This window comes from Nelumbo lutea, chromosome 6, assembly GCF_056320005.1.
Source record: "Nelumbo lutea isolate HS-2025 chromosome 6, American lotus-T2T, whole genome shotgun sequence".
Taxonomy (NCBI): Eukaryota; Viridiplantae; Streptophyta; class Magnoliopsida; order Proteales; family Nelumbonaceae; genus Nelumbo; species Nelumbo lutea.
Genome location: NC_142689.1, coordinates 73,240,268 through 73,266,637, shown reverse-complemented (window position 1 = coordinate 73,266,637; position 26,370 = coordinate 73,240,268). Strand labels below are relative to the sequence as shown.

At 40.0% G+C, this 26,370-nt stretch overlaps 1 protein-coding gene across 5 annotated transcripts; it reads left to right on the top strand.

Moving 5' to 3' along the window:
* The first annotated feature begins 2,465 nt into the window (after positions 1-2,465).
* On the top strand, positions 2,466-23,125 carry LOC148849656 (bifunctional bis(5'-adenosyl)-triphosphatase/adenylylsulfatase FHIT-like). Of its 5 annotated transcripts, none has more exons than XM_088949817.1 (6): positions 2,466-2,605; positions 2,770-2,857; positions 2,960-3,068; positions 14,946-15,010; positions 22,483-22,581; positions 22,689-23,125. In XM_088949817.1, the coding sequence occupies exons 3-6, from the start codon at positions 2,960-2,962 to the stop codon at positions 22,803-22,805; spliced, it is 390 nt and encodes a 129-aa protein (XP_088805943.1). In that variant the 5' UTR covers positions 2,466-2,605; positions 2,770-2,857; the 3' UTR covers positions 22,806-23,125. The 5 variants fall into 5 exon arrangements, with proteins under 5 accessions (XP_088805943.1, XP_088805940.1, XP_088805941.1 ...); XM_088949814.1 differs by having other exon boundaries at positions 14,892-15,010; XM_088949815.1 differs by having other exon boundaries at positions 2,724-2,857.
* The last annotated feature ends 3,245 nt before the right edge of the window (positions 23,126-26,370 follow it).

Below are 26,370 nucleotides of genomic sequence, written 5' to 3'. Positions count from 1 at the left end.
AACGAGTTCTCGCAGTCTTGCCCTGACAGAATCTCCCTAACTGTGAGGCCACCCTCATATGTTGAGCTCTACGTGCTCTCTACGAGAGTTAATAGTTAATAGAATGTGAGGCCACCCCAGAGGTTGAGCCCTCCGTGGTTTCCGTGGGAGTTGATAGCCAACAAACTGTAAGGTCGTGCCACAGATCAAGCCCTCCATGCTTTACGTGGGGGTTGATGGCCAACAGGTTGTGGAGCCGCCCTCACAGGCCAGTCCTGCCGAGGTGACAAGGTGTCTGTAGGATGAGGTGCTGAGAGAAAAACTAGACTGTCAAAATTCTAATGACCTAGCGACCTAGAGACTTGCCTCTAAACTGGCGACCTGCTTTCGCTGACCTGGCAATACACGTAATCAGCCTGGACGAGCCTTGTTAGCCCTGTTTGCGAGGTCACCCCTACAGGTCGAGCCCTTTGTGGCTCCCGCAAGAGTCGGCGACCAAGATACTACAATCGCCCTTGCGAGTTGATCCTTTAAAAGTTCCCATGCAAACTGACAACTTGCAGTTTGTAAAGCTGCCCCCGCAGGTTGAGCTCCTTGTGGCTTATCATAGGAGTAGACGACCAACACCTTAAAAGACTAATACAACGCAGCCGTGGCACCAACCCACTATTTAAATTCCAACATCGATGCACATATCACAAGGGGAATCCAAACTACCTTAAACATCGAGGACTCCTAAGCTGACCTCAAAATATGTTGGTAATAGGCCTAAGGACCTACAACAAAGCACAAATCTACTCCCTTCGTTGAGCTGATCTCAGCTCAGGAGTGGGGAGCAATTGATGAGGGCAGATTTGGCCCTCAACTAACATCATGACACTGGAACAACTGGGTGACACCCAGAACCACTTAGGCGACAACTTGCCTTAGCCAAAATGATGGAGTCCCAACTAGCGACCTGCCATTGTCGCCAACCTGGAGACCTGCCTCTGGCACCGACCTAGCGACCTGCCTCTAGTGCCGACCTGGCGACCTGCCTCTAGCGCCGACCTGGTGACCTGCCCCTGATGTCGACCTGGCGACTTGTCTCTAGCATCGACCTGGCGACTTGTCTCTAGCATCGACCTGGTGACTTGCCTCCACTGTTGACTTGGCAACCTGCCTCTAGCGCCAACCCGGTGACCTGCCTCCACCACCGACTTGGCAACCTGCCTCTAGCACCGACCTGGTGACCTGCCCCTATTGCCGACTTGGCGACCTACCTCCACCGCTAATTTGGCGTCCTGCCTCTAGCGCCGACCTGGCGACCTACCTCCACCCCCAACCTAGTAGAAACCTAGCCAGCAACCTCGTCCACGACTCAAGGTGGCTAGCAACACCTCATCCAGGGCTGATCTGTGGTACCTCATCAGTATCGGATGAAGCGACCTCGACGTGGGGAGCGACCTCCCTCAAGGGCTTGTCGACCTGATTGAGGTCCAGGTGGCGACCTACGAGACATGCTCGCCGTCGATTTCTTCATGCATCCCATCACTCTTGGGTCTCTCGAAAGTCAGCTCTCACACTGAATGTTTTGGGAGAAACCGAGTAAGGCGCAAAGATTGGCCTACGTGCACGACTACCTCTGAGGACTTTGGAGCAGTTAGGCACGTCCTCCTGGAGATGCAGGACGTGTTGCGTGATGCTCACGCCAAACAATGCCTATATAAAGGCCTTACCTCCAATTACAGGGGGAGATGCGCAATTTAGTTCTCGCATTTATCCAGCTCTCTCACATTTAGCTATCTTAAAATCTCCGATTCGCTAACTTAAGCATTGAAGTGCCCACCCCAGGCAAAGCAACCCGAGCACTCTGACACTGTGTCCTTGAAGGTCACATCAGAGCCACCTCTCCAGCTCGTCACCACACAGCTAGACATCAAAGCCACCTCTCCAACTCGACTCCATTCAGCTAGGCAACAGACCCATCTCTCCAGCTCGTTACCATTTAGCTAGGCATCAGAGCCACCTCTCCAGTTTGTCACCATTTAGCTAGGCATCAGAGCCACCTCTCCAGTTCGTCACCATTCAACTAGGCATCAGAGCCACCTCTACAGCTTGTCACCATTCAGCTTGACGTCTAAGCCACCTTCCAGGTAGGAACCATTTAGCTAGGCATCCAAGCCACATTCCAGGTAGGAATTATTCAGCCAAGCATCCGAGTCACCCACCCACCGGGGAACTGCCAAAATGCACATCATCACTTGGTTTAATATTTAAAACTCAGAAAACCAACCCCAAACTGTAAAATGAAATCTGAAATATCTTTCAAAAAAGAATTTTGAAATATCTTAAATCGAATCAGACCGTTTCTAAATCCAGACCAGATCAAATCATCAAATTCAGTTTGGTTCGTTTAGGTTTGGAGGTATATAGCCCGGCCCGGCTCTCGGCCGATGAACAGTCCACTCCAGCACCCAAGGGTAATATACAGAGATTTTATAGATCGTGCGGGCCGTAAGGCACTTCAAGTCTAGAACTTCGGGCCCAAATTCTAAGGAGTTCCTCGATCCTCATCCAGAAAAAACCCGGTGGCAGTGACGAGACTGACGGTGCTAATCTCTCTGTCCGACGAGAAACCGAACAGGTTAGTGGGCTTTGTGTGAATGCGTGATTCCTTCTTCGAGTAATAAGTGCTCTGTGTTTTTGTGAATAATCTGTTATTCCAAGAATGGTAAAGCAGTTGCTGCTTCTGTGTTCAAAAGGGTTCATTACTACATCATTTCTCATCAACAAATCGCTTTCTACCAGTCTCACCTGTCTCGCCATCGCCAGAAGCAGCAGCCTTCATTTGTCACCTACAAGCAGAACTGCTGCATCGTGTTGCATTCCAACTAAGGTAAGGCAAAGTAAATGCTCTGGAAACGGAAAGACATCCTTTCATTTCATTTCCCACTCTCTCCTCCGCATTCACTAACCACTTGTGCGCAATTTTAAACAGATGGAATCGGAGAATTATACGTTTGGGCCGTATAAAATACACCAGAAAGAAGTATTCTACTCTACCCAGCTCTCCTACGCTATGGTTAATCTTCGGCCTGTTCTCCCTGGTCTCTCTCTCTCTCTCTCTCTCTCTCTCTCGCTTTTCATTTTGGATATGAATGTCCAATTTTTCCTTTTTAACTTTAATGGTGGTAACGCATGGTTAATTTGGCATCGAGGCTTAAAAAGAAATCCTCCCTTTGATAACCTAGCACAATAAGGGGCCTTCATCCGTGGGAGATAGATTATCCATCAAATTTTAATTACTAATGAGTATGTTTAGGAGATGAGAAGATCAAGGAAGAAAGGATGAATTAGCAAGTTGAAGTTAAAATGATTTTATAATTTTAATTGTCTTTTAAAATATCTTTTATTAGGATAAATGAATGAACAAAATTAACAAATAGGGGGTTATAAGATATTTTAAAAGGCAATTAAAATTATAAAATCATTTTTTTAGGTGTTGAGAATTTAAGGCTCTAACATGGACTTGTTTGTACTTGATAGTATATCCCATTTGCCTCATGACCACTCCCAATCATCTTCTAGGACTTGGACTTTGAAAACGATATTCTAGGACTTGGACTTTGAAAACGATTTTAGAACTAGTTAAAAGAGTCTAGGATTGAAAGTCAATTTGAGGAAATGTAGTTTGGTGGGCCTTAGCATGGAGAGGGTGGAGCTGGAAGAGTGTGTGAAAGTGTTGGGATGTGATGTGAAGGAGTGCCAATTAAATATATAGGATTGCCCTTAGGAGGCAACCTAATGAGGAGACTTTCTGGGAGAGCGTTATTGAAAGTTTTGGGAAAAGGTTGGCGTCCTGGAAAAAAAACTACATATCCAAAGGGGAGATTCACTTTAATAAAATCTACTTTGTCTAACCTCCCACTCTTTTTTGTTTGTGTTTAGGGCTCTAGGTTCTTGTGGGATCTGGGAGATAGTAAGAATAGTCATTTGTTGAACTGGAAAAATGTAAGCATTTCTAAAGAGCATGGACTATGGAGGTTTATGAATTGGTAGGATTCAAGAAAAAAAAATGGCCTTGTTAGGGAAATGGTTGTGGAGGTTCCCAAAAGGAAAGAGAGGCTTTATGGCATTTGGTGATCAAATGATCAAAAGCATCTATGGGTTGCACCCAAATAGTTGGGACTCAGTGCCTGTTAGGAGAGCAACTTTGAGAAGCCCCTAGAAGCCAAATCTGACTCTATTGCCTACTTTCATGCAAAACATAAGGTATGATATAGTTTCAGGGTGAAGTGGAAAGTTTTGGGAAGATACTTGGGGGGGGGGGACTCTCCTTTTTGTCAAACCTTTCCGAGAATTTATAGGCTGCTCAACCTTAAAAATAGTTCAATTGCGGATTTGATTTCCTTTGGAGAGAATGGTTTAGCTTGGGATTTGGGTTTAAGAAGGCCTTTAAGGGATTTAGAAACAAATGAGCTGGTTTTTCTTGTAACTCTACTTGAAAACATTGTTTTGTTTTCATCAGGGAATGATGAGAGAATTTGGACCCCTAATACAAATGGTTGTTTTATGTGTGCCTCCTTTTTTCAATCCTTACTTCCCATTACAGAAGCTTAGCCTTTCCCGGTTAAAGAGGCATGGTGTTGCCCGGTCCCCCCTAAAGTAAAGGTTTTTTGTTGGGAGGCTGTTAACCAAATCATCAACACCCATGAGAGGCTCCAAAATTGGGCTCTCTCTCCTCATGTGTGTGCTCTTTGCCTGAAGAGAGGAGAAAATACTAACCATCTACTGTTACAATGTCCCTATGCTTCTAGGCTATGGCAGCTTTTCCTCTCACTTGTGGAAAAACTTGGTGGCACAAGATGCAGTAGTAGATCTATTCAAATAAGATGTTTTTGGTGGCTCCACTCAAAGACAAAAGATTGTTTGGCAATGCATTCATGGTGCGGTGCTATGGGGTTTGTGGTGTGAAAGAAATGCGAGAATTTTTGAAGAAAAATGCAAACTTGTAGAGGAAGTGTTTGAACTTACCAAAGTAAGGGTAGCTCACTTGGGTGTGATGTGCAGGGATTTTCAAGGGTGACAGAGGATGGTAGATTGGTCCCTTCCTAATCTAGAGGTGCTCAAACTCAATTTTGATGGGGGGGGGGGGAGTTGTTACACTTGTTAGAGACCATGAGGGCAGTATCATACTAAGCTTTTCAGGTCTGGTAGGACAGGGAAATTTTTCTAGAGCTGAGCTTTTGGCCTTGGTTCAGGGTTTGAAGTGACTGTCAAATGGTTTTAGGATGGATGGCAAGGCAAGACCAAATTCCTTTGAAGTTCAGACCTTTAGTCAGAATGGCTGAAGCTCTAGGTGCTGATTTAAATGCCTCATTCAAATGGGTGCCTAGGAATGTTAATATCAGTTATGTTTTTGCTATTGTTGTATTTTATTTTTTCCCTGTTGTCAGCTGTGGATGGCCTCTTGGGAGGCCCAGGATTGTACACTTTTTTGGCTGTACTTTTTGTGTGAAGATTTGTGTTTAATGAATATTTTCCCTTTGTTGCTTATCAAAAAAAAAAAAAAAAAGCCATCCTCTAGGACTTCAAGTCCTGAAAAACACAACAAGAAGGAAGGTTATGCAATAATTCAAGGATTTTTTCAAACTACTAATAGGAAGAGGGTTAGTGTTATTATTGATAAAAAAGAGGGTAAGTGTTATCAGAACAAGAATAAATAAATAAGGACGTTAGAATTCATTTCCTTTAATTCATCTCCTAGCCACATCAGCAAAGGATAATCTGCCCGCTTCTTTTTCCTTTAATTCAAAAACATTTGAATTCATTTCTACTAAATGGTTTACTTGTCATTTGGTTTTCCTCCAAAGACTGTTCAACTTCCTGCTTAAACTTTCCTTGCTTCCCATTCTTTTTCACCAACGCTTGTGTGCCACTTGTACACCAGCCTGCCACATCAATGTCGTCTTCAACCTTGGTTTGTCCTCCCTAAAGTGACACTTCAACTTTTTTTTATCAATAACAGAAAACTTTCATTAATTAAGTATAGAAAAGATTTAAATTTGGGTGGGGGGAGGTAAACTCTCCTAACTCTCCCCCAAAGAGAAAATTACAATGTAGCCCAAAACAAATGACTTCTTCCCACTCCCTGTTTGGCCAGTCGTCTGCAAATGAATTGGCATATCTTTTAACCCACTGCATTAATGTATGTCCATAACCTATTATTTGCCTTCTCTATCTAGCCAATTACCACTTGTGAAACTCCTTCAACGATGAACCTGTTTATATTTAGTTCCTTAGCCCTTTTCATCCCCTCTAACAAAGCCAGAATTTCTGCTCTCAGTGAATCCCCGAATCCAATTGGTCTTGAAAAAAGAGTTATTATTGAACCTGCCTCCAATTTGAAAACACCACCAACCCCTGGTGGCCCTGGATTTCCTTCATTGCTCCCATCGAAGTTGAGCTTGATAAAGCCTTCTGTTGGGAGATGCCACGGAGGATGGATGATGATTATGCTTGGAGCTGAGGCTGCTATTTCCTGCCAGTTGTTCACAATGGTCTCTTGGGGAACGTCATCAAATATGTTCACTGTCTTTACCCACTGGGCCACCCTCAAAGTAATCATCTCTATAATTGTCTCTCTACTTCTTTCTTTTTCAGCAAATATTCTTTGGTTCCTTTTCTCCCAAATTGTCCAACAAACCGCTGCCTTGGTGCACCTCCATAGGATTCTTCCCCTCTTTATGATCCAGCTACCAATAGAATAGATGAAGATGCTTTTAATGCTGGGGGAGTCCACCTACAACCAAATAAAGAGAGAAACCACTCCCAAATAGAAGAAGCAAAGGGGCAGGATATTAGTAAGTGAAAGCAACACTCACCATTGGCTTTACAAAGGGTACAACAGTTCAGGGACAAGCACCAAAAAGGCTTCTTTCTTTGATTTTTTTTGAAAAAGATGGGTAACTTTATTAATGAAAAGTGGGTACATAAGAAGATGCACACAGAGATTACAACTCAACAGTTAAGTAGGAAGAAAGCTATCACTAAACATGAAATCCCTGTGAACACCAGCTTTTGCTAGACCATCCGCATCAGAGTTTAGCTCCCTAGGGATCCAACCCAGCTGTGCATTTAAGTTAAATATGATATCTCTAGCTTCAGCCAAGAAATGCGCTAAAGCCCATGGACCACTGCCAGAGTCAGCAAGCCACTTGATGGTATTTGCTGAATCTCCTTTTATTATAATGTTCTGAGAGTCCAGATCTCTTGCAATCCTGATTCCGGTTAGTGCGGCCATAATTTCAGCCTTTGTTGAAGAGGCTATCCCTATCGGTCCACTGAAAGCCCAAATAACTGTACCATCTCTTCTTCTAAAAATTCCACCAACTCCTGCTGCATCTGGGTTTCCAAACACACTTCCATCAAAGTGCATGGTTATCTCCCCTTCCACCACAAAAGAGTGGGGGAGAGGGGTGATTAAGGACTGATGTTTAGAAAACAAAAAACCTGCAGTATTTCTTTGAAGATCAGAAAAGGAAACTCCTTTAAAAAACTCTGAGTTGGAAGTCCAAAGGAAAATTCTATATGGTATAGTAGGCAAAAGCTCCTCAAGGTTTCTTTTTCTGTTGTTGAAAATTCGGTTATTTCTCTCTTCCCAGATGCTCCAAAGGATTGCATGTGTTATGGAAATCCATAAAGTCCTTCCTCTTTTACTTAACCCTCTTGCTGTCCATTGTCTGAGACAGTTTATCATATGTTCAGGGAAAGTCCAACTAAAATTTAAAAGATTGTGATGAAGGAAGAATTGGCCCGACCTCACAGTTATGCGACACGTGGCAGAAACAACAGCTCGGCAAAAGGGCCAAGCCTAAGGCGTGAACAAGGGGACACCAGCGGACCGAACTCCCTACGGGGTGCCCGAACTCACCCTTGGCCCAAAACCAGAGTAATCTGAATTGGCCAACCTTGCAACAGCTCGGGATATACCTCGCCGAACTGGCCGACCTTGTAACAGCTCGGGATATACCTCGCCGAACTGGCCAACCTTGTAACAGCTCGGGATACACCTCGCCGAACTGACCAACCCTATAGATACCTCCGAACTCAAGACTTCGCCTCGCTCACCACTCCGCATCACCTTCTGGGCACCAAAAAACCAAACAAGTTGTACCATGCCTGACACTGAGGAAGTTCGTGCCCGAGGGCGTCGCACCTGACTGACTTGGGATCTGACGCTTTGCGCCCTCACTCTAAACGGCCACCTGCCACCGCACTGACACCGCCATCTCCAGTTAGAGAGACAGTTAGGCAGTGACGGTTCTATCCCAGCAGAAAGGACGACGACCGAATTGACAAGCGCAAGGGTAATCATACCTGACCTGACAAGGGCCTCGGAGCGAGTGCGCGAAGTGATTATAAGAGCCCCCTGCCCCCCAACAAAGAAGGTATGCTATCTTTGCGCTATCTGGTATTATCTTGCTTTTGAAGGATTCTAACTTGAGCTTCGGAGCCGCTACACCGGGTTCCCCCCCGGAGCTTCCTCATCTCCTCCGTTTCAAGTTCCCTGCTACCTCGTTCAGAAGCAAGGTCGTTGACAGGTAAAACCGGCCGGATCGCGCTCCATCAGATTGAGAAAGAAAATCCAGAATTTTCTAGTTTCCTCACAGTGGATCAGAATATGATTGGCTGATTCCCCGGCCTTTAAGCACAAACAGCATACATATGGGGATATATAGGACCTTCCTTGGTTCTTTTTCTGGAGGAGATCCTAAGTGTTGATCTTCTTCAGACTAGCTTCCCACACAAAAAAACAATCTCTGTAGGGAATGTGTGTACACCAAACTGTCTTGAAAGGGAAAGGGTTGGCAGGAGTTAGAAAGGGAAATGGTTGATCACACGTATTAATTCTTTCTAGTGCTATTTCCCGACATAGTGCTCCAACCCTAGGTGGGACTGGTTTCCCCCACACTTCTTTAGTAGGAAAGAGGTTGGCAGGAGTAGTAGGTTGAATTAAGGCATTGAAAAAAGAGGCACAAGTGAAAGAGCCAGAAGAGGAAAGGGTCCAAACCCGAGAATCCACGTCCACCCTTGAAGGGTCCAAGAAGACCTTTTGAAGTACCTGAACCAATGACAACACCAAATCCAACTTTGATTCTTTGAGACCTCATCTAAACCCCAAATCCCAATTAAGCTTGGGCCCTAGACCAAAGGAGGAAATAAAGGTGGAGGCATGCTTGTACCTAGAAAGGGAGAATAAGGAAGGGAATTGGTCTTTAAGTGGTACCTCCCCCACTCGCACATGTTCCCAGAAGCTCACCAAATTTCTGAAGCACAAGTTATGCCTGGCAAAGGGTAGAAAACAAGGATGGCATAGATAGCTTTCCAAGGTGCTGCAGTAGTTGCTCAGGCTGAAATTCTTGTGTCCCAGTCATCAACTACCAGCCCATGTATACTCTTAGTCACCTTTGTCAACAATTTATCTTGATCCACCGGGAATCTCCAGCCATTTCCCCAACAAAGCCGTATTCCTCTTCTGAATGTTTCCAGTTCCTAGACCCCCTGAATCCTTACTTCTACTTACCACTTCCCATCTAACCCAATGGTCCCTCTTTTCCTCTCCAAAAATCTCTCATTAACTTCTCTAACCTTCTACAAATCCTCACAGGCATCCCAAATACCAATAGGAAGTAGATTGGCAGATTGGCCAAAGTTGATTTGATCAAGGTGATTCTTCCACCAAGAGAAAGATATTCCTTTTCTAGGAGGCTAGCCTTTTTGAGAACCTATCCACCACCGGGTTCCAATTCACACTTTAGGGTTTCTCCCTAGAGGCAGCTTCAAATAATTCAGTGGCCACTGGCATACCTCACAACCCAAAATTGTTGCACATTCAGATACCTCTCTATCATCCATGTTAATGCCTGCCACACAGCTCTTACTGAAGTTAATTTTCAGATTTGACATCTTCTCAAACACTTGGACCACCTATGTCAAATTCCTCATCCAATTTAAATCACCTCCCTCACAAAATAAGATGGTATCAACAAATTGTAAGTGAGTAATAGACACTCTTTCTCTTCCCACTCTCCAACTTCTCACCAAACCCCTCAAATATGCTCTCTAGATAAGGATACCTAACACAACTACTAAGATGAACAAGAAAGGAGAGAGGGGGTCCCCTTGTCTAATACCTCTAATGGCGGGAAAGTGCTGCTTCAACTTCTGATAACAGCCAAACATGACTCCATTCACCAAAGTGATGCTTCTCTGGTTTCACCCCTGTGATCCTAATCTTTGGAGCACACAGGTCTCTAAGATTAACCTTCTTCAGAACACCCAAGATTCTCACTATGTTCCCAATAGCCGTTTCTTTCCAGAGATGAAATGGAAGTCTTAAATGCTTTATCAGGAAATTTCTATGTGTGGCCTCTATCTCATAGCACAGCAGAGTGAGTCCAGTTCTGTACCTGTATCAAACCCTCTTCTGATTTGATCGTCGTAAAGCTCCTTTTCTAATCACCAATTTCAAGGACCGCTTTCCTGTCTGCAAACAACATTAAGACTGCATCAGCTTCACTAACTTCTGCACCATTGTATCCAATATCTTCCTCTGGTCCTTCACCTCTTCAACTGTTATAACCATTCTCTGTTCCCATTTACCTCTTCCTGCCTCAAGCACCATCCTCTAAAAACCTGTCGAGCTCACAACCGTTACTCCATGAAGGGAGAGGCTCTGTTCTTCACTTTCCACTTGCATATTGGTTTTATCTTTCACCACCTGACTAGGACGGTTCTGCTCATTATGCACTTCAGTAGTGGTGGATTTTTCCTTAATTATGTTCCTGTCAACAGACAGGAGAAACTGCTGTAGTTTGTCCCCAAAGGAGATCCATCCCTGTTCCTCCTTCCCTTCCAGCACACATATCAGCTGTCTCCTATTGTTATCGAAGTTTTCTGCAACAGAAATAAGCACCCCTTTCCATTCCTTCTCAGCTCAGCTTCAAATCTTTTCCCTATTAAGACCATGGAATTTTTCCAGCCCACCATCCTGATACAGTTGACTACTACATCAACAAACCCCTTCAACCATAATGTAGCTTCCTCAGGCAGGAAGATTGGTGCCCTCCTGTCTTCTCTGTTTTTCAATAGATTCTTACCTTTAGTCCTTCCATTATTGAAACAACATTTTATTGCTTTGATAACCAGTTCAGATCCCCACCTGTTAGCTGCTTGGAGAACTCCATCACTTCAAGCCCTCTCCATCTCCTCTTCACTCTCAGTTCCTGGTAGTGATCTGGTGTTTTAGAGACATAACTCCCCTTGACAGAGCAAAGTTGAAGATTTACAATTAAATGCAAAAAAAAAAAAAACCGATATTCACAAGACCCAGCTGCATAGCTTAGGAGTTCAAGTTTTGTATTCTTAATGCGGCAGTACTGTTTGAGGAATTTACAAGTGGAAGTTGCACACAATATGTCAAAGTGATGTTATGCATGTTGAAGCCCAATTGGAACTAGATATGAAACATGAATTAGGCAAAACTGTTCAGAATCATCTACAGATGGAAAGTGAAATTAATATTGAGATTGTTCATAAATCAGAGTTATCGTCCAAGAACAGGTCCCTGGTACAAGGAGTGAAGTTTTTGTTTACCTTGAGTTTGAGAATATTGTGGTTGAAGGGGACTATCAAGTGCTGACTCTTATGTTTTTCTTTTTGTTTTCTTTGGTGAATCAAATATTGTGTTAGGGGATTGTTAAGTGGGTTTTCTTGTTTGAGTAGGTGACTTTATTGCATGGGGTTTAAGTTTCCTTTTTAGCCCTTGGTTCTGTGTATATAAGCTCCTTATTTTTATTGATAGAAAAAGAAAAAGGAAAGGAAGAGTTCATGTTTGTTGCATGTAATGACAGCAAACACTCAGAGGTTGTATTCACACTGAGATTCATTTTCCATTTTCTCTCTAGAAACTAAGGCCATGTTTGGTTCACTGCTTTAGGCCTCATTCTCTTAATTCTTGCTCATTCTAGGTAAGAATGGGCAAGAATGAATAACATTAGAGTGTTTGGTTACAAAATTCTTGCCAATGGCCACATTCTTTTTAGAACAAAAAATCAGCCCCATGGCATAAAAATTGACTAGCATGCAGCATGAAAATTAATCATGCCCCATCTTGCTCATTTCATTCTTTGAGGAAACTCTACCTATAAAACTGTTGTCATAGATGTTTACTTTTGCGAAAGCAATTTTACAAAAGTACTTTTACGAAAACACTTTTATAAAAGTACTTCCGAAACATCTATGCCAATTGGTAAATATTGACTATTGGAAACCTAGGCTGGCGGTTTGTGAATATTGGCACTTTTTTTTCTTTTTAAGAATGAAAATGAGTAACATAGGACACTTGTTAGTCTGAAAAGAATTAATTTTTAGGAAAAAAAGTGTTTTGTTCATAGCAATAGTTTCTCATTCTGCCTATTTTTACCCATTTTTTTTTCCATTTTAGAATTTCATCTTGGGTAAGAATGAGAAAGAATGAGAATTGAACCAAACATGGCCTAAGCAGATAAATTATCATGTCTTTCCCTCCTAATTGATAACTTAAGCATCAAAACTAATACTACGAAATAAAAAATTTGTGCTTATTCTAATTCCATTGTTCATTTGAATCTCTCATCTTTCAATAACCATATATCATGAGAATTTTCTATCTTCTAGTACCCACTTTATATGGTGTTTTGTATTAAAAGTAGAACTCCTTTCTGATTACTTTCATTTTTCTTATCTTTTACCGGTCATATCCTTTTCCTTTGGTATCAATTAACCTTGCCAGTTTCTATTGTCATCACTGACTAATGTGTGTACTAAGACAAATTTAAGTTACTTTCATTTTTTTCAATCGCTTCATTGATGATATATGGTTTGGGCATCTGTTAGTCCTCATGCATTTAGCTTATGTTAAAAAAATGATTCCTTTTTACATGTTTTTGGTTGTAAGGAAGAAAAATTGCAGAGAAGCAGTGGAATCAGGCATTGCCTATAAAATACCTAGGTCATCATCACCCATGCTTCTTTACCTCCATTGCACTTGGGGTGGGGGGTGGGGGTGTTAAAACATCCATGGTGCTCAACTAGCAACAACCAGGTACTGCCAATGATGAGGCCATAGATGATCTGGGTGATTATGGCACTTGTTCCTCTATGCTTTGTGTTTCCTTTTGTAAAAACACATGCTTGCACAGTTAAAAACTAAATTGCATATTATGTGAATGCAATGAGTTGTATTGAATTTCCTCATATGCACATAAGGGGGAAGATATATAGAGAGGGATTTTAATTATCAAAAGGAGGAGGGAAAAAATGATTGGAAATAAATGGACTGGGATTTGAGGGTCTATTATCTCTGGTTCACTGTTTTCTTTTCCATGTTTAGATACTAAATAAAAATTTTGTTAAGAAAAGACATGTATACAAGGAACAAACATAATGCAGGAGCAATGTTGTCAAATTTGACTTTTTTTTTTTTGTAAAAATCATATATTTTTGGATTTTTTCAGTACTTTGGTTATTTTACAGGTCTGTGAGGTCCATCTTTATCATCTGATTTGTGTGGTTATAGTTGGTTTCTATTTGATGTTTCATAGTCATTGGTTAAGTAGTTCAGGGTTATTGGGTTTTCTTATGATATTGAGAGTTTTGTGATTTTTGTTTTTCTTAGTTCTAGTAGGTTTATCACCTTTATAACCTCTCCTAACCCTTACTTTTAGTTCTAAAATCATCCCTAAAACGTTTTTAGCCAATTATTGTCCTCTTAGACTTGTCATTATGTAATTCCAGTTCTATGTTAGTCAGTATTAGGGATGCCAATTTTCCCTGTAAAACCAGGGCCCTGCCCAGCCCCATTCCCCAATCTTAAACAGGAAAGGGGTGGGGACTGGAAAAATAATTTTTCCCTGAACCATGGATGGGGTTTGCGTATAATTCCCCAAACCAGCCCCGAACCCAATGGTAAATTAGTAAAATATCCCTAGATTTAATATTGATTTTTAAAATTTCTCTAAGTTTTCCTCAAATTCTTAAAATCCCAGGATGCCATAATTCCATTTCTAAAGTACCCCCAAATTGTCATAATCCAATTCCTAAAATACCCCAAAATTCCCATAGTCCTATTTGTAAATTATCTGCAAATTAGATTATTTTAGGTGGTTGCCTTGGGGTAGGGAAAATTTGGGGATTCCCCATCCCTGATGGGGAGTGGGTGCCCCACCACCAGGGACAGGGTAGAGTATCTTGACTATGGGGTGGGGATGGGGAGGGGGTGCCCTGCCCTGAACCCGCCAGTTTCCATTCCTAGAGTATCAAAGCTGTCAGTCCTACATCACTTGCTATTAGAACTAATGGTTAGTCACTATGAAGTAGTATGTCCAAAATTCTTCCTAAATACAGAATGTTTAGGCAGAATATATTAGATATTTTGATACACATTGACTTTTGTATCAATATGCCATGGATACTTTTATTACTAAGAATGCGAAATTGAACATAAAAGTACATGTGCATATATCATGCATATGCCATCAATGATATCTATCGAGTATATATGAGTACCTACTGGCAAGGTGCCAACCAGCTGGTTGGTAAGGTCTCCTGCTGGTTGTAGCGGAGACTTGGGATTGAATCCCGCCTGACCTGGGGTGGGGGGGTTATGAGTTGGGGGATGGGCTACCCCCTGTTGTGTAGCCCTTTCAAATGATACCGAAAAAAAAAAAAAAGAGTATTGAGTACCTATTGAATGTCATTATGCCTCTTGTTTTGTTGCATTACAGTGAAATTTCAACTTTGATACTCTAGTCTGTGGTGAATTTCTATGTGTTCAGTTTAATGACCTTAACAGTACTTATATGTCCTTGTCTGCCCAAGGCGTGAAGTGAAGCGCTTTATTGATCTCACTGCTGATGAGATTAGTGATTTATGGCTCACAGCACAGAAGGTTGGTTGTCAGCTTGAGAATCATCACAAAGCATCTTCTCTTACGTTTACAATCCAAGTAACACTACAAAGAATCAACTTCATCTTCTTTTCTTCAAGTTCCAATTTTTCAACTTTAATAATTTCAAACAAATTTGCTTTTTTGTTTTTATTGCATGCCTTGACTTCTAGAAATATTTATCACATTTAAAATGTTTAAATCTCAAAGTTCAAAATCTTGTTTTTCAACTAGTATTGTTGTAAAAGTTTAGATAATTGAGTTTTTATTACTTTTCAAATAGTGTTCGGTATAGATGGTATCCCCTTATTATATCTTTGTAGAGGGTAGAAAAAGTCCTTTGTTTTTGTCTCAAACAAAAACAAGGTTTAAAATGTCGGTGTCGGTGGTAATGTTGGTCGTCCAAATATAGGAACATATCGGAAATGGCAGAAATATCATATAGAAATATTGTAAAAACTATAGACATGATGGGAACATTGTAAAATATGCATAAATATAGAATGTTATTTTATGAAATGATAAAAGAAGCATAAACACACCTTTTTAAATTATTATCTTCTTCTAAATAATTAAACAAAGCTAAGAAACTAAGGTTATAGAAAAAATAATACATTCTGAAGTTGTCCTGTAAAAGATTCAAAACTACATGCTAGAATGAGTTAAAACAAAATTTAAACTCGTATAAAATGCACATGGTTGTAATACATCAACCAAATAATTATTACACAAACAACTAATATTTAATATCATGTTTGAAATTAATGAGCTGGTTTGAAGTGATAATCATGTAAGTTACGCGGGCAATAATTTTGCTACTCCACATATGTACAATATTGTTACCAGCTTATGTTATAATACTATCTCTATTCTCTTGCACTTCATATAGTGGTGGTAGTGTTTATTGGGGAATATAGTAATATTTCGTGTCGCTACCCATGTAAATGGAAATTTGCCATGGAATCAATCTGTTGTACTCTACATAGTGCTGGTAGTGTTCACTGGGGAATATGCCAATTCCAGTAAAATGTCGTGTTGATACCCATGGGAATGAAAAAATGTTGTGGAAATATTAGGAAAGTTAGGGACATTTTAAACCACGAATAAAACATACACAAACCAAAGAATGAAAATTATAATCATTTGATTATGGTTGCCATTTGACTCCCTTTTGAATATCTTTGAAAATTTTGAGAAATTGATGGAGAGCAGAAATTCTAGTGAACAAACACTATATAACTTGATTCTTGAATATGACGATCTTTCCCCTTATTTAATTGAGCTACAGGTCATAATCCTATCAGAAATTTTGATACTTTGGAGGGTAAGACATCAATTCCTACAACGAGCCCAATTCATTCAATTGGGTTGTAGGGAATCTCTTCCTTGAAACAGGGATGGTGGTGTTTTCAGATCGGAGGCAGGTTTGGTAATAGCTCTTTTTTCAGGACCAATTGGATTTGGGGATTCACTGGGAGCAGAAATTTTGGCCTTGATAGAGGGGGTGAAAAGGGCTAAGGAACTAAATATAAACAGGTTGATCATTGAAGGAGATTCACAAGTGGTAATTGGCTGGATAGAGAGTGCAAATGATGGGTTATGGACACACATTAACGAGTGAAGACAATTCAAGTGGTTAACTCAGGGCATGGAAATGCATATGCAGTGTGTTAAAAGGTGTGCCAATTCATTTGCAGTCGCATTGGCCAAACAGGGGGTGGGAAGAAGTCATTTGTTTTAGGCTACATTGTAATTTTCTCTTTAGGGTAGAGTTAAGAGAGTTTACCTCCCCCCCCCCCCCCCCTTATTGTACTTAAATCTTTTATATTATTAATTAATGAAAGTTCTCTGTTATTGATAGAAAAAAACCATTTAGGTTAAATGGGTCTGTCAACCTATGATGTCATAGACAAAATAAAAATTATATAGAAACAAATGGGTTGTGGAGCAATAGTCCAACAATTTGGATCAAATAATTTGCTGATGATGCCATAAATAAAATAAAAAATCATATAAATGGTTCAACATATGATGTCATAAACAAAAGAAAAATTATATAGAATAGGATAAGATGTACAAAAGAAACAATAGCTATCACTAATTGCAGATTTAGTTGAGTTTCTTGTGAAAGAAAGAGGGGGAAGATGAAGATTTCAGCAGTAGAGAAGAAAGGAGAAGAAGAAGAGAGTAGGAAGTCAACCAGGATTGTGAAATCCACCCTAGCCGCCCCCCTCTCATTATATTTATACTTAACTTAAAAAGATGAGACATTACAAGGATGCCCTTAGTAGGGCGACTACTAAAAGCTGAACATTCACAACTTAAAAAAACATAAACTAATGGGCCTAAAACCCAACAACTTCCTAACTAAATAAAAACAAACCGGACCAACTCAATGCTCCCCCTCAAGTTGGGAGTAAATGTCACACATTCCCAACTTGCGTAAATCATGCTCCAGCTTGTTCTTTGCAACATCTTTTGTGAGAACATCAGCGAGCTGTAGATCAGAAGCAATGTATGGAAGACAAACTTCTCCAGAAGTTACCCTTTCTCTGATAAAATGTCTATCCACTTCAATGTGCTTAGTTCGGTCATGCTGGACTGGGTTATGGGCAATGTTAATTGCTGCCTGGTTATCACAGTATAGCACCATAGGTTCTTCTGCCTGTACACCAATTTCTTCTAACAGGGAACGGATCCAGAGAAGTTCTGAAACTCCATGTGCCATGGCCCTGTATTCGGCTTCAACACTTGATCTTGCCACTACTGATTGTTTCTTACTTTTCCATGAGACAAGGTTACCCCCAACTAGGGTGCACACTTCTGAAGTTGATCTCCTGTCATAAAGGCACCATGCTCAATCTGCATCTGTATAAGCCTCTAGTTTCAACTGTCCATGATCAGTAAACAATATGCCTCTGCCCGGGTGCCCCTTCAAATAAGCAAGAATCTTGTCAACTGCCTCCCAATGCTGAACTCGTGGAGCATGCATGTATTGACTTGCTACACTTACTGCATAGGAGATGCCTGGTCTTGTCATACACCAGTATAGCAGCCAACCCACAAGTCTCTGATATCTCCCAATGTCCTTTACTGGTTCACCTTCTAATGCATTAATTTTATGGTTTTGATCAATAGGGGTGCTGATTGCCTTTGTTCCAAGCTTCCCTGTCTCTTGAAGAAGATCCAAGACATACTTCCTTTGTGAGATAAAAATTCCATGTTTTGATCTTGCAACTTCAATGCCTAAGAAGTATTTCAGTTTTCCAAAATCCTTAATTTCAAATTCTTTATGTAGGTTCTTTTTCAGACCATCAATCTAACTCAGATCATTCCCGGTGACAACAATATCATCCACATAAACAATTAGGACTGACACCAAAGATCCCCTTCGCTTCACAAACAAGGTGTGATTGGATTGAGTCTGAGTGTAGCCAAAAGCAATCAAGGCATGTCTGAATCTCTCAAACCATGCTCTGGGAGATTGTTTCAAGCCATAAAGTGACTTCTTAAGCCCGCATACCTTTCCCTTTTCAGTATCATTGTAAAAGCCATTAGGAAGATCCATATACACTTTTTCTTGCAGATCCCCATTTAGGAAAGAATTCTTCACATCAAGTTGAAACAAGGCCAAGAGTATGAGGCAACAAGAGAAAGAAGTATCCGAGCAGAAGTCATCTTTGCAATTGGTGCAAAGGTCTCTAAGTAATCAATGCCATAGGTCTATGTGTACCCTTTTGCAACAAGTCTTGCCTTGTACCTTTCTATACTTCCATCTGCCTTATATTTTACTGTGTAAACCCATCTACATCCAACTGTCTCCATGCCTTCTAGTAGATCCACAATGTCTCATGTCTGATTCTTAATCAAAGCTGCCATCTCTTCCTGCATAGTTGTCTTCCACTCAGGTTTGGAGAAAGCCTCACTAACACCCTTGGGTATAGACATTGAATCAAGAGAGGAGAGAAAAGCACAGTAGGAAGGAGAAAGTCCACTGTAGGATAAGTACTGTGAAATACAATGAGCAATAGGGAGATCAAGGTTATCTATAACAGAGTTAGTAGGATCAATGGGAACTGAAACAGTAGCGGGACGAATACTTGAATCCATGGCAACAGCCAAATCTGGAGTCTCCAAGGAATCGACAGGAAGTGATGTGAGTTCTGCTGTAGTGGAATCAACCTCCTTGTGAAGTCTTTGTCGTAAGTAATGCTGAGAAGTAGAATGCAAAGGAGGTGGCAAGGTAGGTGCCATAGGGTGGTGGTCAAGCACAGGAGTAGACATAGGGACTGGAACTGGGAGAGGAATAGATTGTTTACTCACTTCCCCAAAACACTCTCCCTGAGAAGGATTCTTTGAGAAGAAGTACGTAGGTTCAAAAAATGTGACATCCATGGTAACATACCAGCTCCCAGAGACTGGATCATAGCAGCAGTACCCTTTCTGATTCTCTGCATATCCAAGGAAGACACACTTCTTTGCCTTGGGATCAAGCTTCGAGTGGTGAGGACCAAGGATATGTGCAAAGAAGACACACCCAAACACCTTGAGAGGAATATGAAACATCTCCCCCTGAGGAAAAAGAAGACTGAATGGGGTGTTGAATCCAAGTATACGAGAGGGCACCCTGTTAATCAGATATACTACTATGAGAACTGCATCACCCCAAAACCGAATTGGAACTGTAGATGTGATCATCATGCTTCTTGCAATCTCAACAATGTGTCTATTCTTTCTTTCTGCAACACCATTTTGCTGTGGACTATAGGGCCAACTGCTCTGATGGAAAACACCATATTCTAATTGATATGAGGCAAGATGTCTTTCAAAATATTCCCTGGCATTGTCAGATTTGAACACCTTTATTCTTGTTCCAAACTGTGTTAGTACCATCTGATGAAATTGCCTCACCAAGGATGGTACCTCATCACAGGATCTCATCAGGTAAATCCAAGAGTATCGTGAGAAATCATCCACAAATAAGAGAAAATAGCGATAGCCTCCCATAGAAGGAACATGGTAAGGGCCACACACATCCGAATGAATAACATCAAAAGAAGAAGAACATCTTTTATTACTAGGTTTAAATGAATGTCTACAATGCTTTCCAAGTTGACAACCTTCACACTCCTGACTTGACAAACTAACAGACTCAAAAAGTTTTGGAAACAAAAAACTCAAAGAAGAAAACGGTAAATGATCCAAACGATTATGCCAAAGCATAATTTGACTTGCAGACCCAGACTAACTATCCCTGCTGACATGATGACTCTGATGAGAAGGAAGTACATCCAAGAGGTAGATTCCATTCACTTCACGACCACTCCCAATCGTCCTCTTTGAATCCAGATCTTGCAAAATACAACGACCAGGAGAAAAAATTACTGAGCAATTCAGGTTCTTAGTCAAACTACTAACAGATAACAAATTAGTGCTTAATCTGGGAACATGAAGGACAGAGGGTAGAGAAATAGAATCACTAGTCTTGACAGATCCCTTCCCAGCATTAGGAACATGGGGATCCATCAACTGTGGAGACCCTATCTCTGCCAGAACAGAGCTGGTAAGTTGAAAAATTAGTAGAGCTCTGGGTCATGTGCTTTAAGGCTCCAGAATCTATAATCCAAGGAGGTCCCTTCTTACCTGAAGTGGAAACCTAACTGTAGTAATGGTCCCAGTCCCGAAAGGGTCTCCAGCACCTCCTCCCACTAGTCTCATTTCACTCCCGGGCTTATTTTCAACTCCGTGGACCTCCATGCTTCTCAAAAAATGTAAAGAAAATAACTAAAATTTGCAGCAAGATCAAACAAAACACCTTTTGGAACCAACAACACCTTTCTGGTGTCCTAGACTTTCTTCCCACAAAAGATTCCTTTTCTGTGGGATGGGAGAAGAGAGAGAAGAGGTAGCCGCCCTCTCTAGAAGCCTCCAAATCAGGCAGGACTTGAATCGCCCCTTACAAAAAACTCCAAGGAACCCTAAAAAACTAGGGCGCCACTTCCTAGGTCAAAATTGAAGAGTCCAACAGAAACATGACTCTTCCCCTTTCTCCAGTTTTTCTTGATTTTGATGAGAAACCCTAGACCAGCTACAGGGCACACAGATCCACCAAAAAAATCCAAAAATTGGGCTTACCTGAGAGCTTCGATCAGCCTCTTAAATCACCATGCAGGCCGATCTAGGGCTGCATGAGAGAACAACTTCAAGGAACCTTTGGCTGCTCTGATACCAAGTAGAGATCACTAATTGCAGATTTAGTTGAGTTTCTTGTGAAAGAAAGAGGGGGAAGATGAAGATTTCAGCAATAGAGAAAAGGAGAAGAAGAGAGTAGGAAGTCAACCAGGATTGTGAAATCCACCCTAGCCGCCCCCCTCTCATTATATTTATACTCAACTTAAAAAGATGAGATATTACAAGGATGTCCTTAGTAGGGCGGCTACTAAAAGCTGAACAGTCACAACTTAAAAAAAACATAAACTAATGGGCCTAAGGCCCAACAACTTCCTAACTAAATAAAAACAAACCGGACCAACTCAACAGAAACAATGTAAACAATATGTACAACAAAAAATTGGGCATGTCTTTAATATAATAAATTCATCATATTAAGAAGAAACAATTGGGTTGTGGGTAAATGGGTCAACTCTTGACCAAGGCTCAAAGTATTGAGACTCTAAATATGAAAAGATTCCCTATTGAGAGTGTAGAGATAGTTAATGGACTATTAGTGTGTCTATTGTTCCAGCCCCACACTTTATTTTACTGTTTATTTCTTTATGTTACAGTTTTAGTAGTTGGGCCAGTTGGGCCATGTTTATTTTTCTTTTGTTTTTAAGTAGGGGTATTAGAGTAGCTCTGCTTATTGTAAAGTCATGAATATAAATAAGATTTAGTGGGGCGGCCAGAACAATCTAACCGCACCATTTTCTCTTCTCTCTTCTCTCTTCTTCTTCTCTTCCAACCTAGGTTGACTTCTTTTCTTCTTTCCAAATTACATCAGAAAACACATCTTTTTCTGATTCTTTTATTCAAGTTTTAGATATAGAGAAATCAGTCCAATTAGCAAAACTGGCCAAAACTATGAAACTATCACTTGTTTATGTGCCTGAATCTGAAATGCATGCTTCTAATCACTTTTTATTATATTGTGTTAGCATGTTCTCTTGTTGGGACTCTAATCACTTGTTAAAAAATTCAAAAGGCAGCAAACCAATCTCCTCACATTATATCTTATTGCAAGTATGAATTCAGCACATGGACTTGAAAAGATGCTCTGCCTTTATACCCAACTACACACCAAGATATAATAGATTTGGTGGGGACTATGGTGAATTCATCTCAAATGATTGTATCAATAGCTAACAATAATTAAAACCGGAGTTACTATTTTTGTAGTAAACTGTTGGAAAATCAAAGGGCCCATTGATTTGGAGCTCTCCTTCCCCTCGTCATTTTCACCAGAGACATGCACCGGATGTAATGATGTCATTAGCAGACCATTCTTGGCCACTTGATAATTCTAATTACCTCAGGATGGGCCCCAGGCAGGACAGACAGTACCTCATGTCCACATCCATATCCTCCCACGGCGAAGTGGTGATTTTGAGGAAAATGATGAGATTTATGATGCAGTAAGTTGGAATGTTTTTTATTAGCTCACTCTTGCATTATTCCCTTTCTCTACGTAGATCAGCTTTTGTGGCCAACTTATTGTATCGTTATTAATGTTGGTGCATAGATTGATGTTAAGGAGAAGGAGCTACAGCAAAAGCTTGACTTGGATAAAGAAAGGAAGGACAGAAGCCTTGAGGAAATGGTGGAAGAAGCTGATGAATATCGAAAGCTTTTTTCATAGAGATGCTAATTTTGAAAAAAAAAAACACATTCCAGTTGGCTTTCTATATTTCACCTTCTAGTGTGATTATGATCCTATAAGGACAGTATCTCTCTTGGAGGAAGCCTCAATTTTATCATTTAAAGACTGGGCCTATGGTTTTCATTATAGAGTTTTCTGAATCCTTTTACAGAGAAAAATTAGAACTTGTTATTGATTGAAATATATATGGGTCATTGGTGCTGATTGGTATGTACAATGTTTTTGTGTGCTGATTCATGTGAGAATGGGCATCACTTGTGGCGTCTATAAATAATATTACAGATGTGTTTATGCTGTCATTGTCTCATGCTATTGGACCTCAAAAAATAAATGTGTAGATTATTCATCCATTTCACAATGTCCCAACAGTGTTGCAAAGCACCAGTAGGCAAGCCATCCGAACTAGGAGATTTCCAAGGGCCGGTACCAAAGAGAGCGTGACAAATCTTTGATTCATCTAGAGTGTGAATTAACATAATATTCTTGTCCTCTGAAACATGATAATCAAGATCAGGAACTGTGAAGTCCAAGAGGTCTGGACATGAAGAGGTAAAAAGATCTTGATAAGAACCAATTAGGATATTCGAGGTTTTAGACTCATTTGAGGCCCACGTGCCATCCGCTGTTATCGAATTTTGTTCTTGTCCACAATTTTGATTGTGGGTTTTAGTTCCATTGTCCATTCAATTTCTAATGGTGAGGGCTCGGATTTGCTGCCCATGACTTGTTTCCACATCGCTACCCATGGGGCATTACAGCTGCACATTAGGATTATTTCCCTTGTCATTCATGGAAAGATGTTTTCAAAACATGACGGTGTAGGTAGCAGATCTGGATTACTCTAAGCAATCCGAACCAAGTGTAAGTCTGAGGTGTGACGTACTGGAGGGAGGTTTCTAGGAGGCTGAGATTCCAATCTGATAGAGTTTATGCAGAGCTTAGTTTATGATAGCGTGTCAGGATCCTCAAAGGTCCCTATTTTTAGAAATCTTCTTGGGGAAAGGAAGAAGCTTTCTTGCTTTAGGAAAGTTACGAGTTTGTTGGATCTGAGACACATGGGCAAGTTGGGGTTTTACTAGCTCTTACACCCTCCGGTATTTTTTCATGCTCTTCCTTTTTCAAGGAATTAACTCATTCCCATTCAGCCCTTGATTTTCCTTTCCTGGTTCCGGAAGTTTGGGGTAGACTAATTCCTTCCAGAGTAGGTGCTTTGTACTAGGAAGCTATCATAGAAAAGTGTAACACTTGTGACATATTTCAAAAGAAGAGACCAAGATGTTGTTTATCCCTGCACTGGTGTATCTTATGTAAGAAGGATAGTGAGAGCTGTTATCACTTATTTGTTTTTTGTCCTTTTGTATCAGAAATCTGGTGCCTACGCTTCCATATTGGCTTGACATGCTATAATTTCCAACTTAGTATACACCTCTCGAAATGGATGTGAGACATTGAATACATAAGACATGAAACCATGTTCACCCTCTCCTAAATAGTCATTTATCAAATAAGGAACTTTATTTTCCTACTAGATAAATCATTATCAGGTTGGGATTAAGGGGCTTATTCGGAGTGCAAGGACACATGGAAACCATTGTAAATGTTTAATTTTACTTAATAATGAATCAAATGTATGTGCTTTATTTGGAGTGCAAGAACACTTTGACTTCCCTCTCATAATAGCCATATATGCCTTAATTGCTAATTTTGTAAAGATTTACCAAGGTGGGTTTGAGGTATTGGCTAAGTTTATTGCTAAGGGCATATCATCCCAAAATGATAAAGAATTTGTTATTAAACCCATTTGAGTAATTTTCTACTTAATTATCTCTACAAATCATGCATAGTATATCTTTTATTCATTATCAAACAATATTAAATTTTTATGATAAATATCACATGCCATCAAGTTTCAAATTAGTTCCCTTGTCCTATCTTGATAAATGTTCATTACATTAGTTGATACCACTTTATATTGCCAAATGGCCATTACGGAGAGTATGATAACATAATAATAAACTCTTGTGATTAAATTTTCATAAGATTAATTGGAGATTAATCGTGCTATCCAAATGACATCTGTCATGTCCTCCCTAATGAAATTAACGAACACCTCAGATTCATCTTGGTAACATTTTAACAAATTGACAATTAGGGCATACGATGCCCCTATGGGTTGGTAGTTAAAACATAACTAATATCCCCATACCTAATATACATTTTATTCATTAGCAAACAATATTACACATTTGTGATGGTTGTCATGTGTCATCAATTTTGAAATTAAGGCCTTAACCTTATTTTGGTAAATTTTTACTTATAGCTCTGTATTGCCAAATGACCATTAAAGAGAATAACTGAAAATATTTATGTCATTATCTTTAAGTTAATTGATATGAAACATGTTATCCAAATGATGATAATCATATCTTCCTCATTGAACTTCACCAACACCTTAGTAAATGTTTACCAAGTTGAGGGGTATTTATGTCATTATCTTTGAGGTGTAAGGCCTCACGTCCCCCTTTCTAAGGTTTTTATTTCATATGAATAAAGTTGTGATGCCCACCCCTTCATTAGGAGTAAACTTTGGAGTTCAAAAAAAAAATAGAATTTAAAATTGACCTATTAATTCTATCTTGATAAATGTTTACCAAGTTGGTTGATATGACCCCATATTGCAAAATGACCATTATGGAGAGGTGAACACACAATAATCAACACTTTTATATAATTGTTCTTGACTTAATTGCCACAAACATACTATCCAAGTGATGATGGTTATGTCCTCTCCAATGAATTTAACCAACATCTTAGATCCATCTTAGTAATTTTTTATTAGGATGACACTTAGTCATATACGACCATTATTGGAAGGCAATTAAAGTGTAACTAACACAATTGTATCTAATATATATTTAATTTATTATTAAACAAAATTAAACCTTTGTTATGACTACCACATATAATCACACTTCTAATTAATCCCTTAGTCTCAACTTGATAAAATTTTATCAAGTTAGCAAATATAGCCCTTTGTTGCCAAATGGAAAGTACAGAGAATGTAAACACAAAATAACTAGAATTACTCTAACATTGTTGATGAGAACAATTCTATATCCAAATGAGAATGTCATGTCCTCGGTTTTTAAATGGAAAGGGCATGTCTTTGTAAGTGAATCTAGCTATAGATCCGTCTGTGTAACTTTTTACCAAGATAGAAGTTAGTCATAAAAGGCCAATATGGAAAAGTGAGCATAAAATTTTCAATACTATTATGTAATATACATCAAATTTGAAGGTTGCAATAAGGAAACCAAAATGAGAGTACCCTTATCCTCCTATAGTGGCAATGCATATCCTAACTACTAGCTTGATAAGAATTTACCAAGTTGAGTTTGGGGTATTGGCTAAATTCATTCGGGTGAATATAATCATCTTGATTTTGATAGTATGTTTCATCACAATTAACTAAAGGATAATGACATAATAATGTTGATTATTGTGTGTATACCATCTCCTTTAAGGTTATTTGGCAATATATGGC

What these genes read in the sequence shown, in the direction of transcription:
- LOC148849656 (XM_088949814.1), top strand. Translation starts at nt 2,960, where the DNA reads ATGGAATCGGAGAATTATACGTTTGGGCCGTATAAAATACACCAGAAA. An exon ending in TCTTCGGCCTGTTCTCCCTG is followed by an intron (nt 3,069 to 14,891) that starts GTCTCTCTCTCT and finishes CAAGGCGTGAAG; the next exon opens with TGAAGCGCTTTATTGATCTC. An exon ending in ATGATGAGATTTATGATGCA is followed by an intron (nt 22,582 to 22,688) that starts GTAAGTTGGAAT and finishes GTTGGTGCATAG; the next exon opens with ATTGATGTTAAGGAGAAGGA.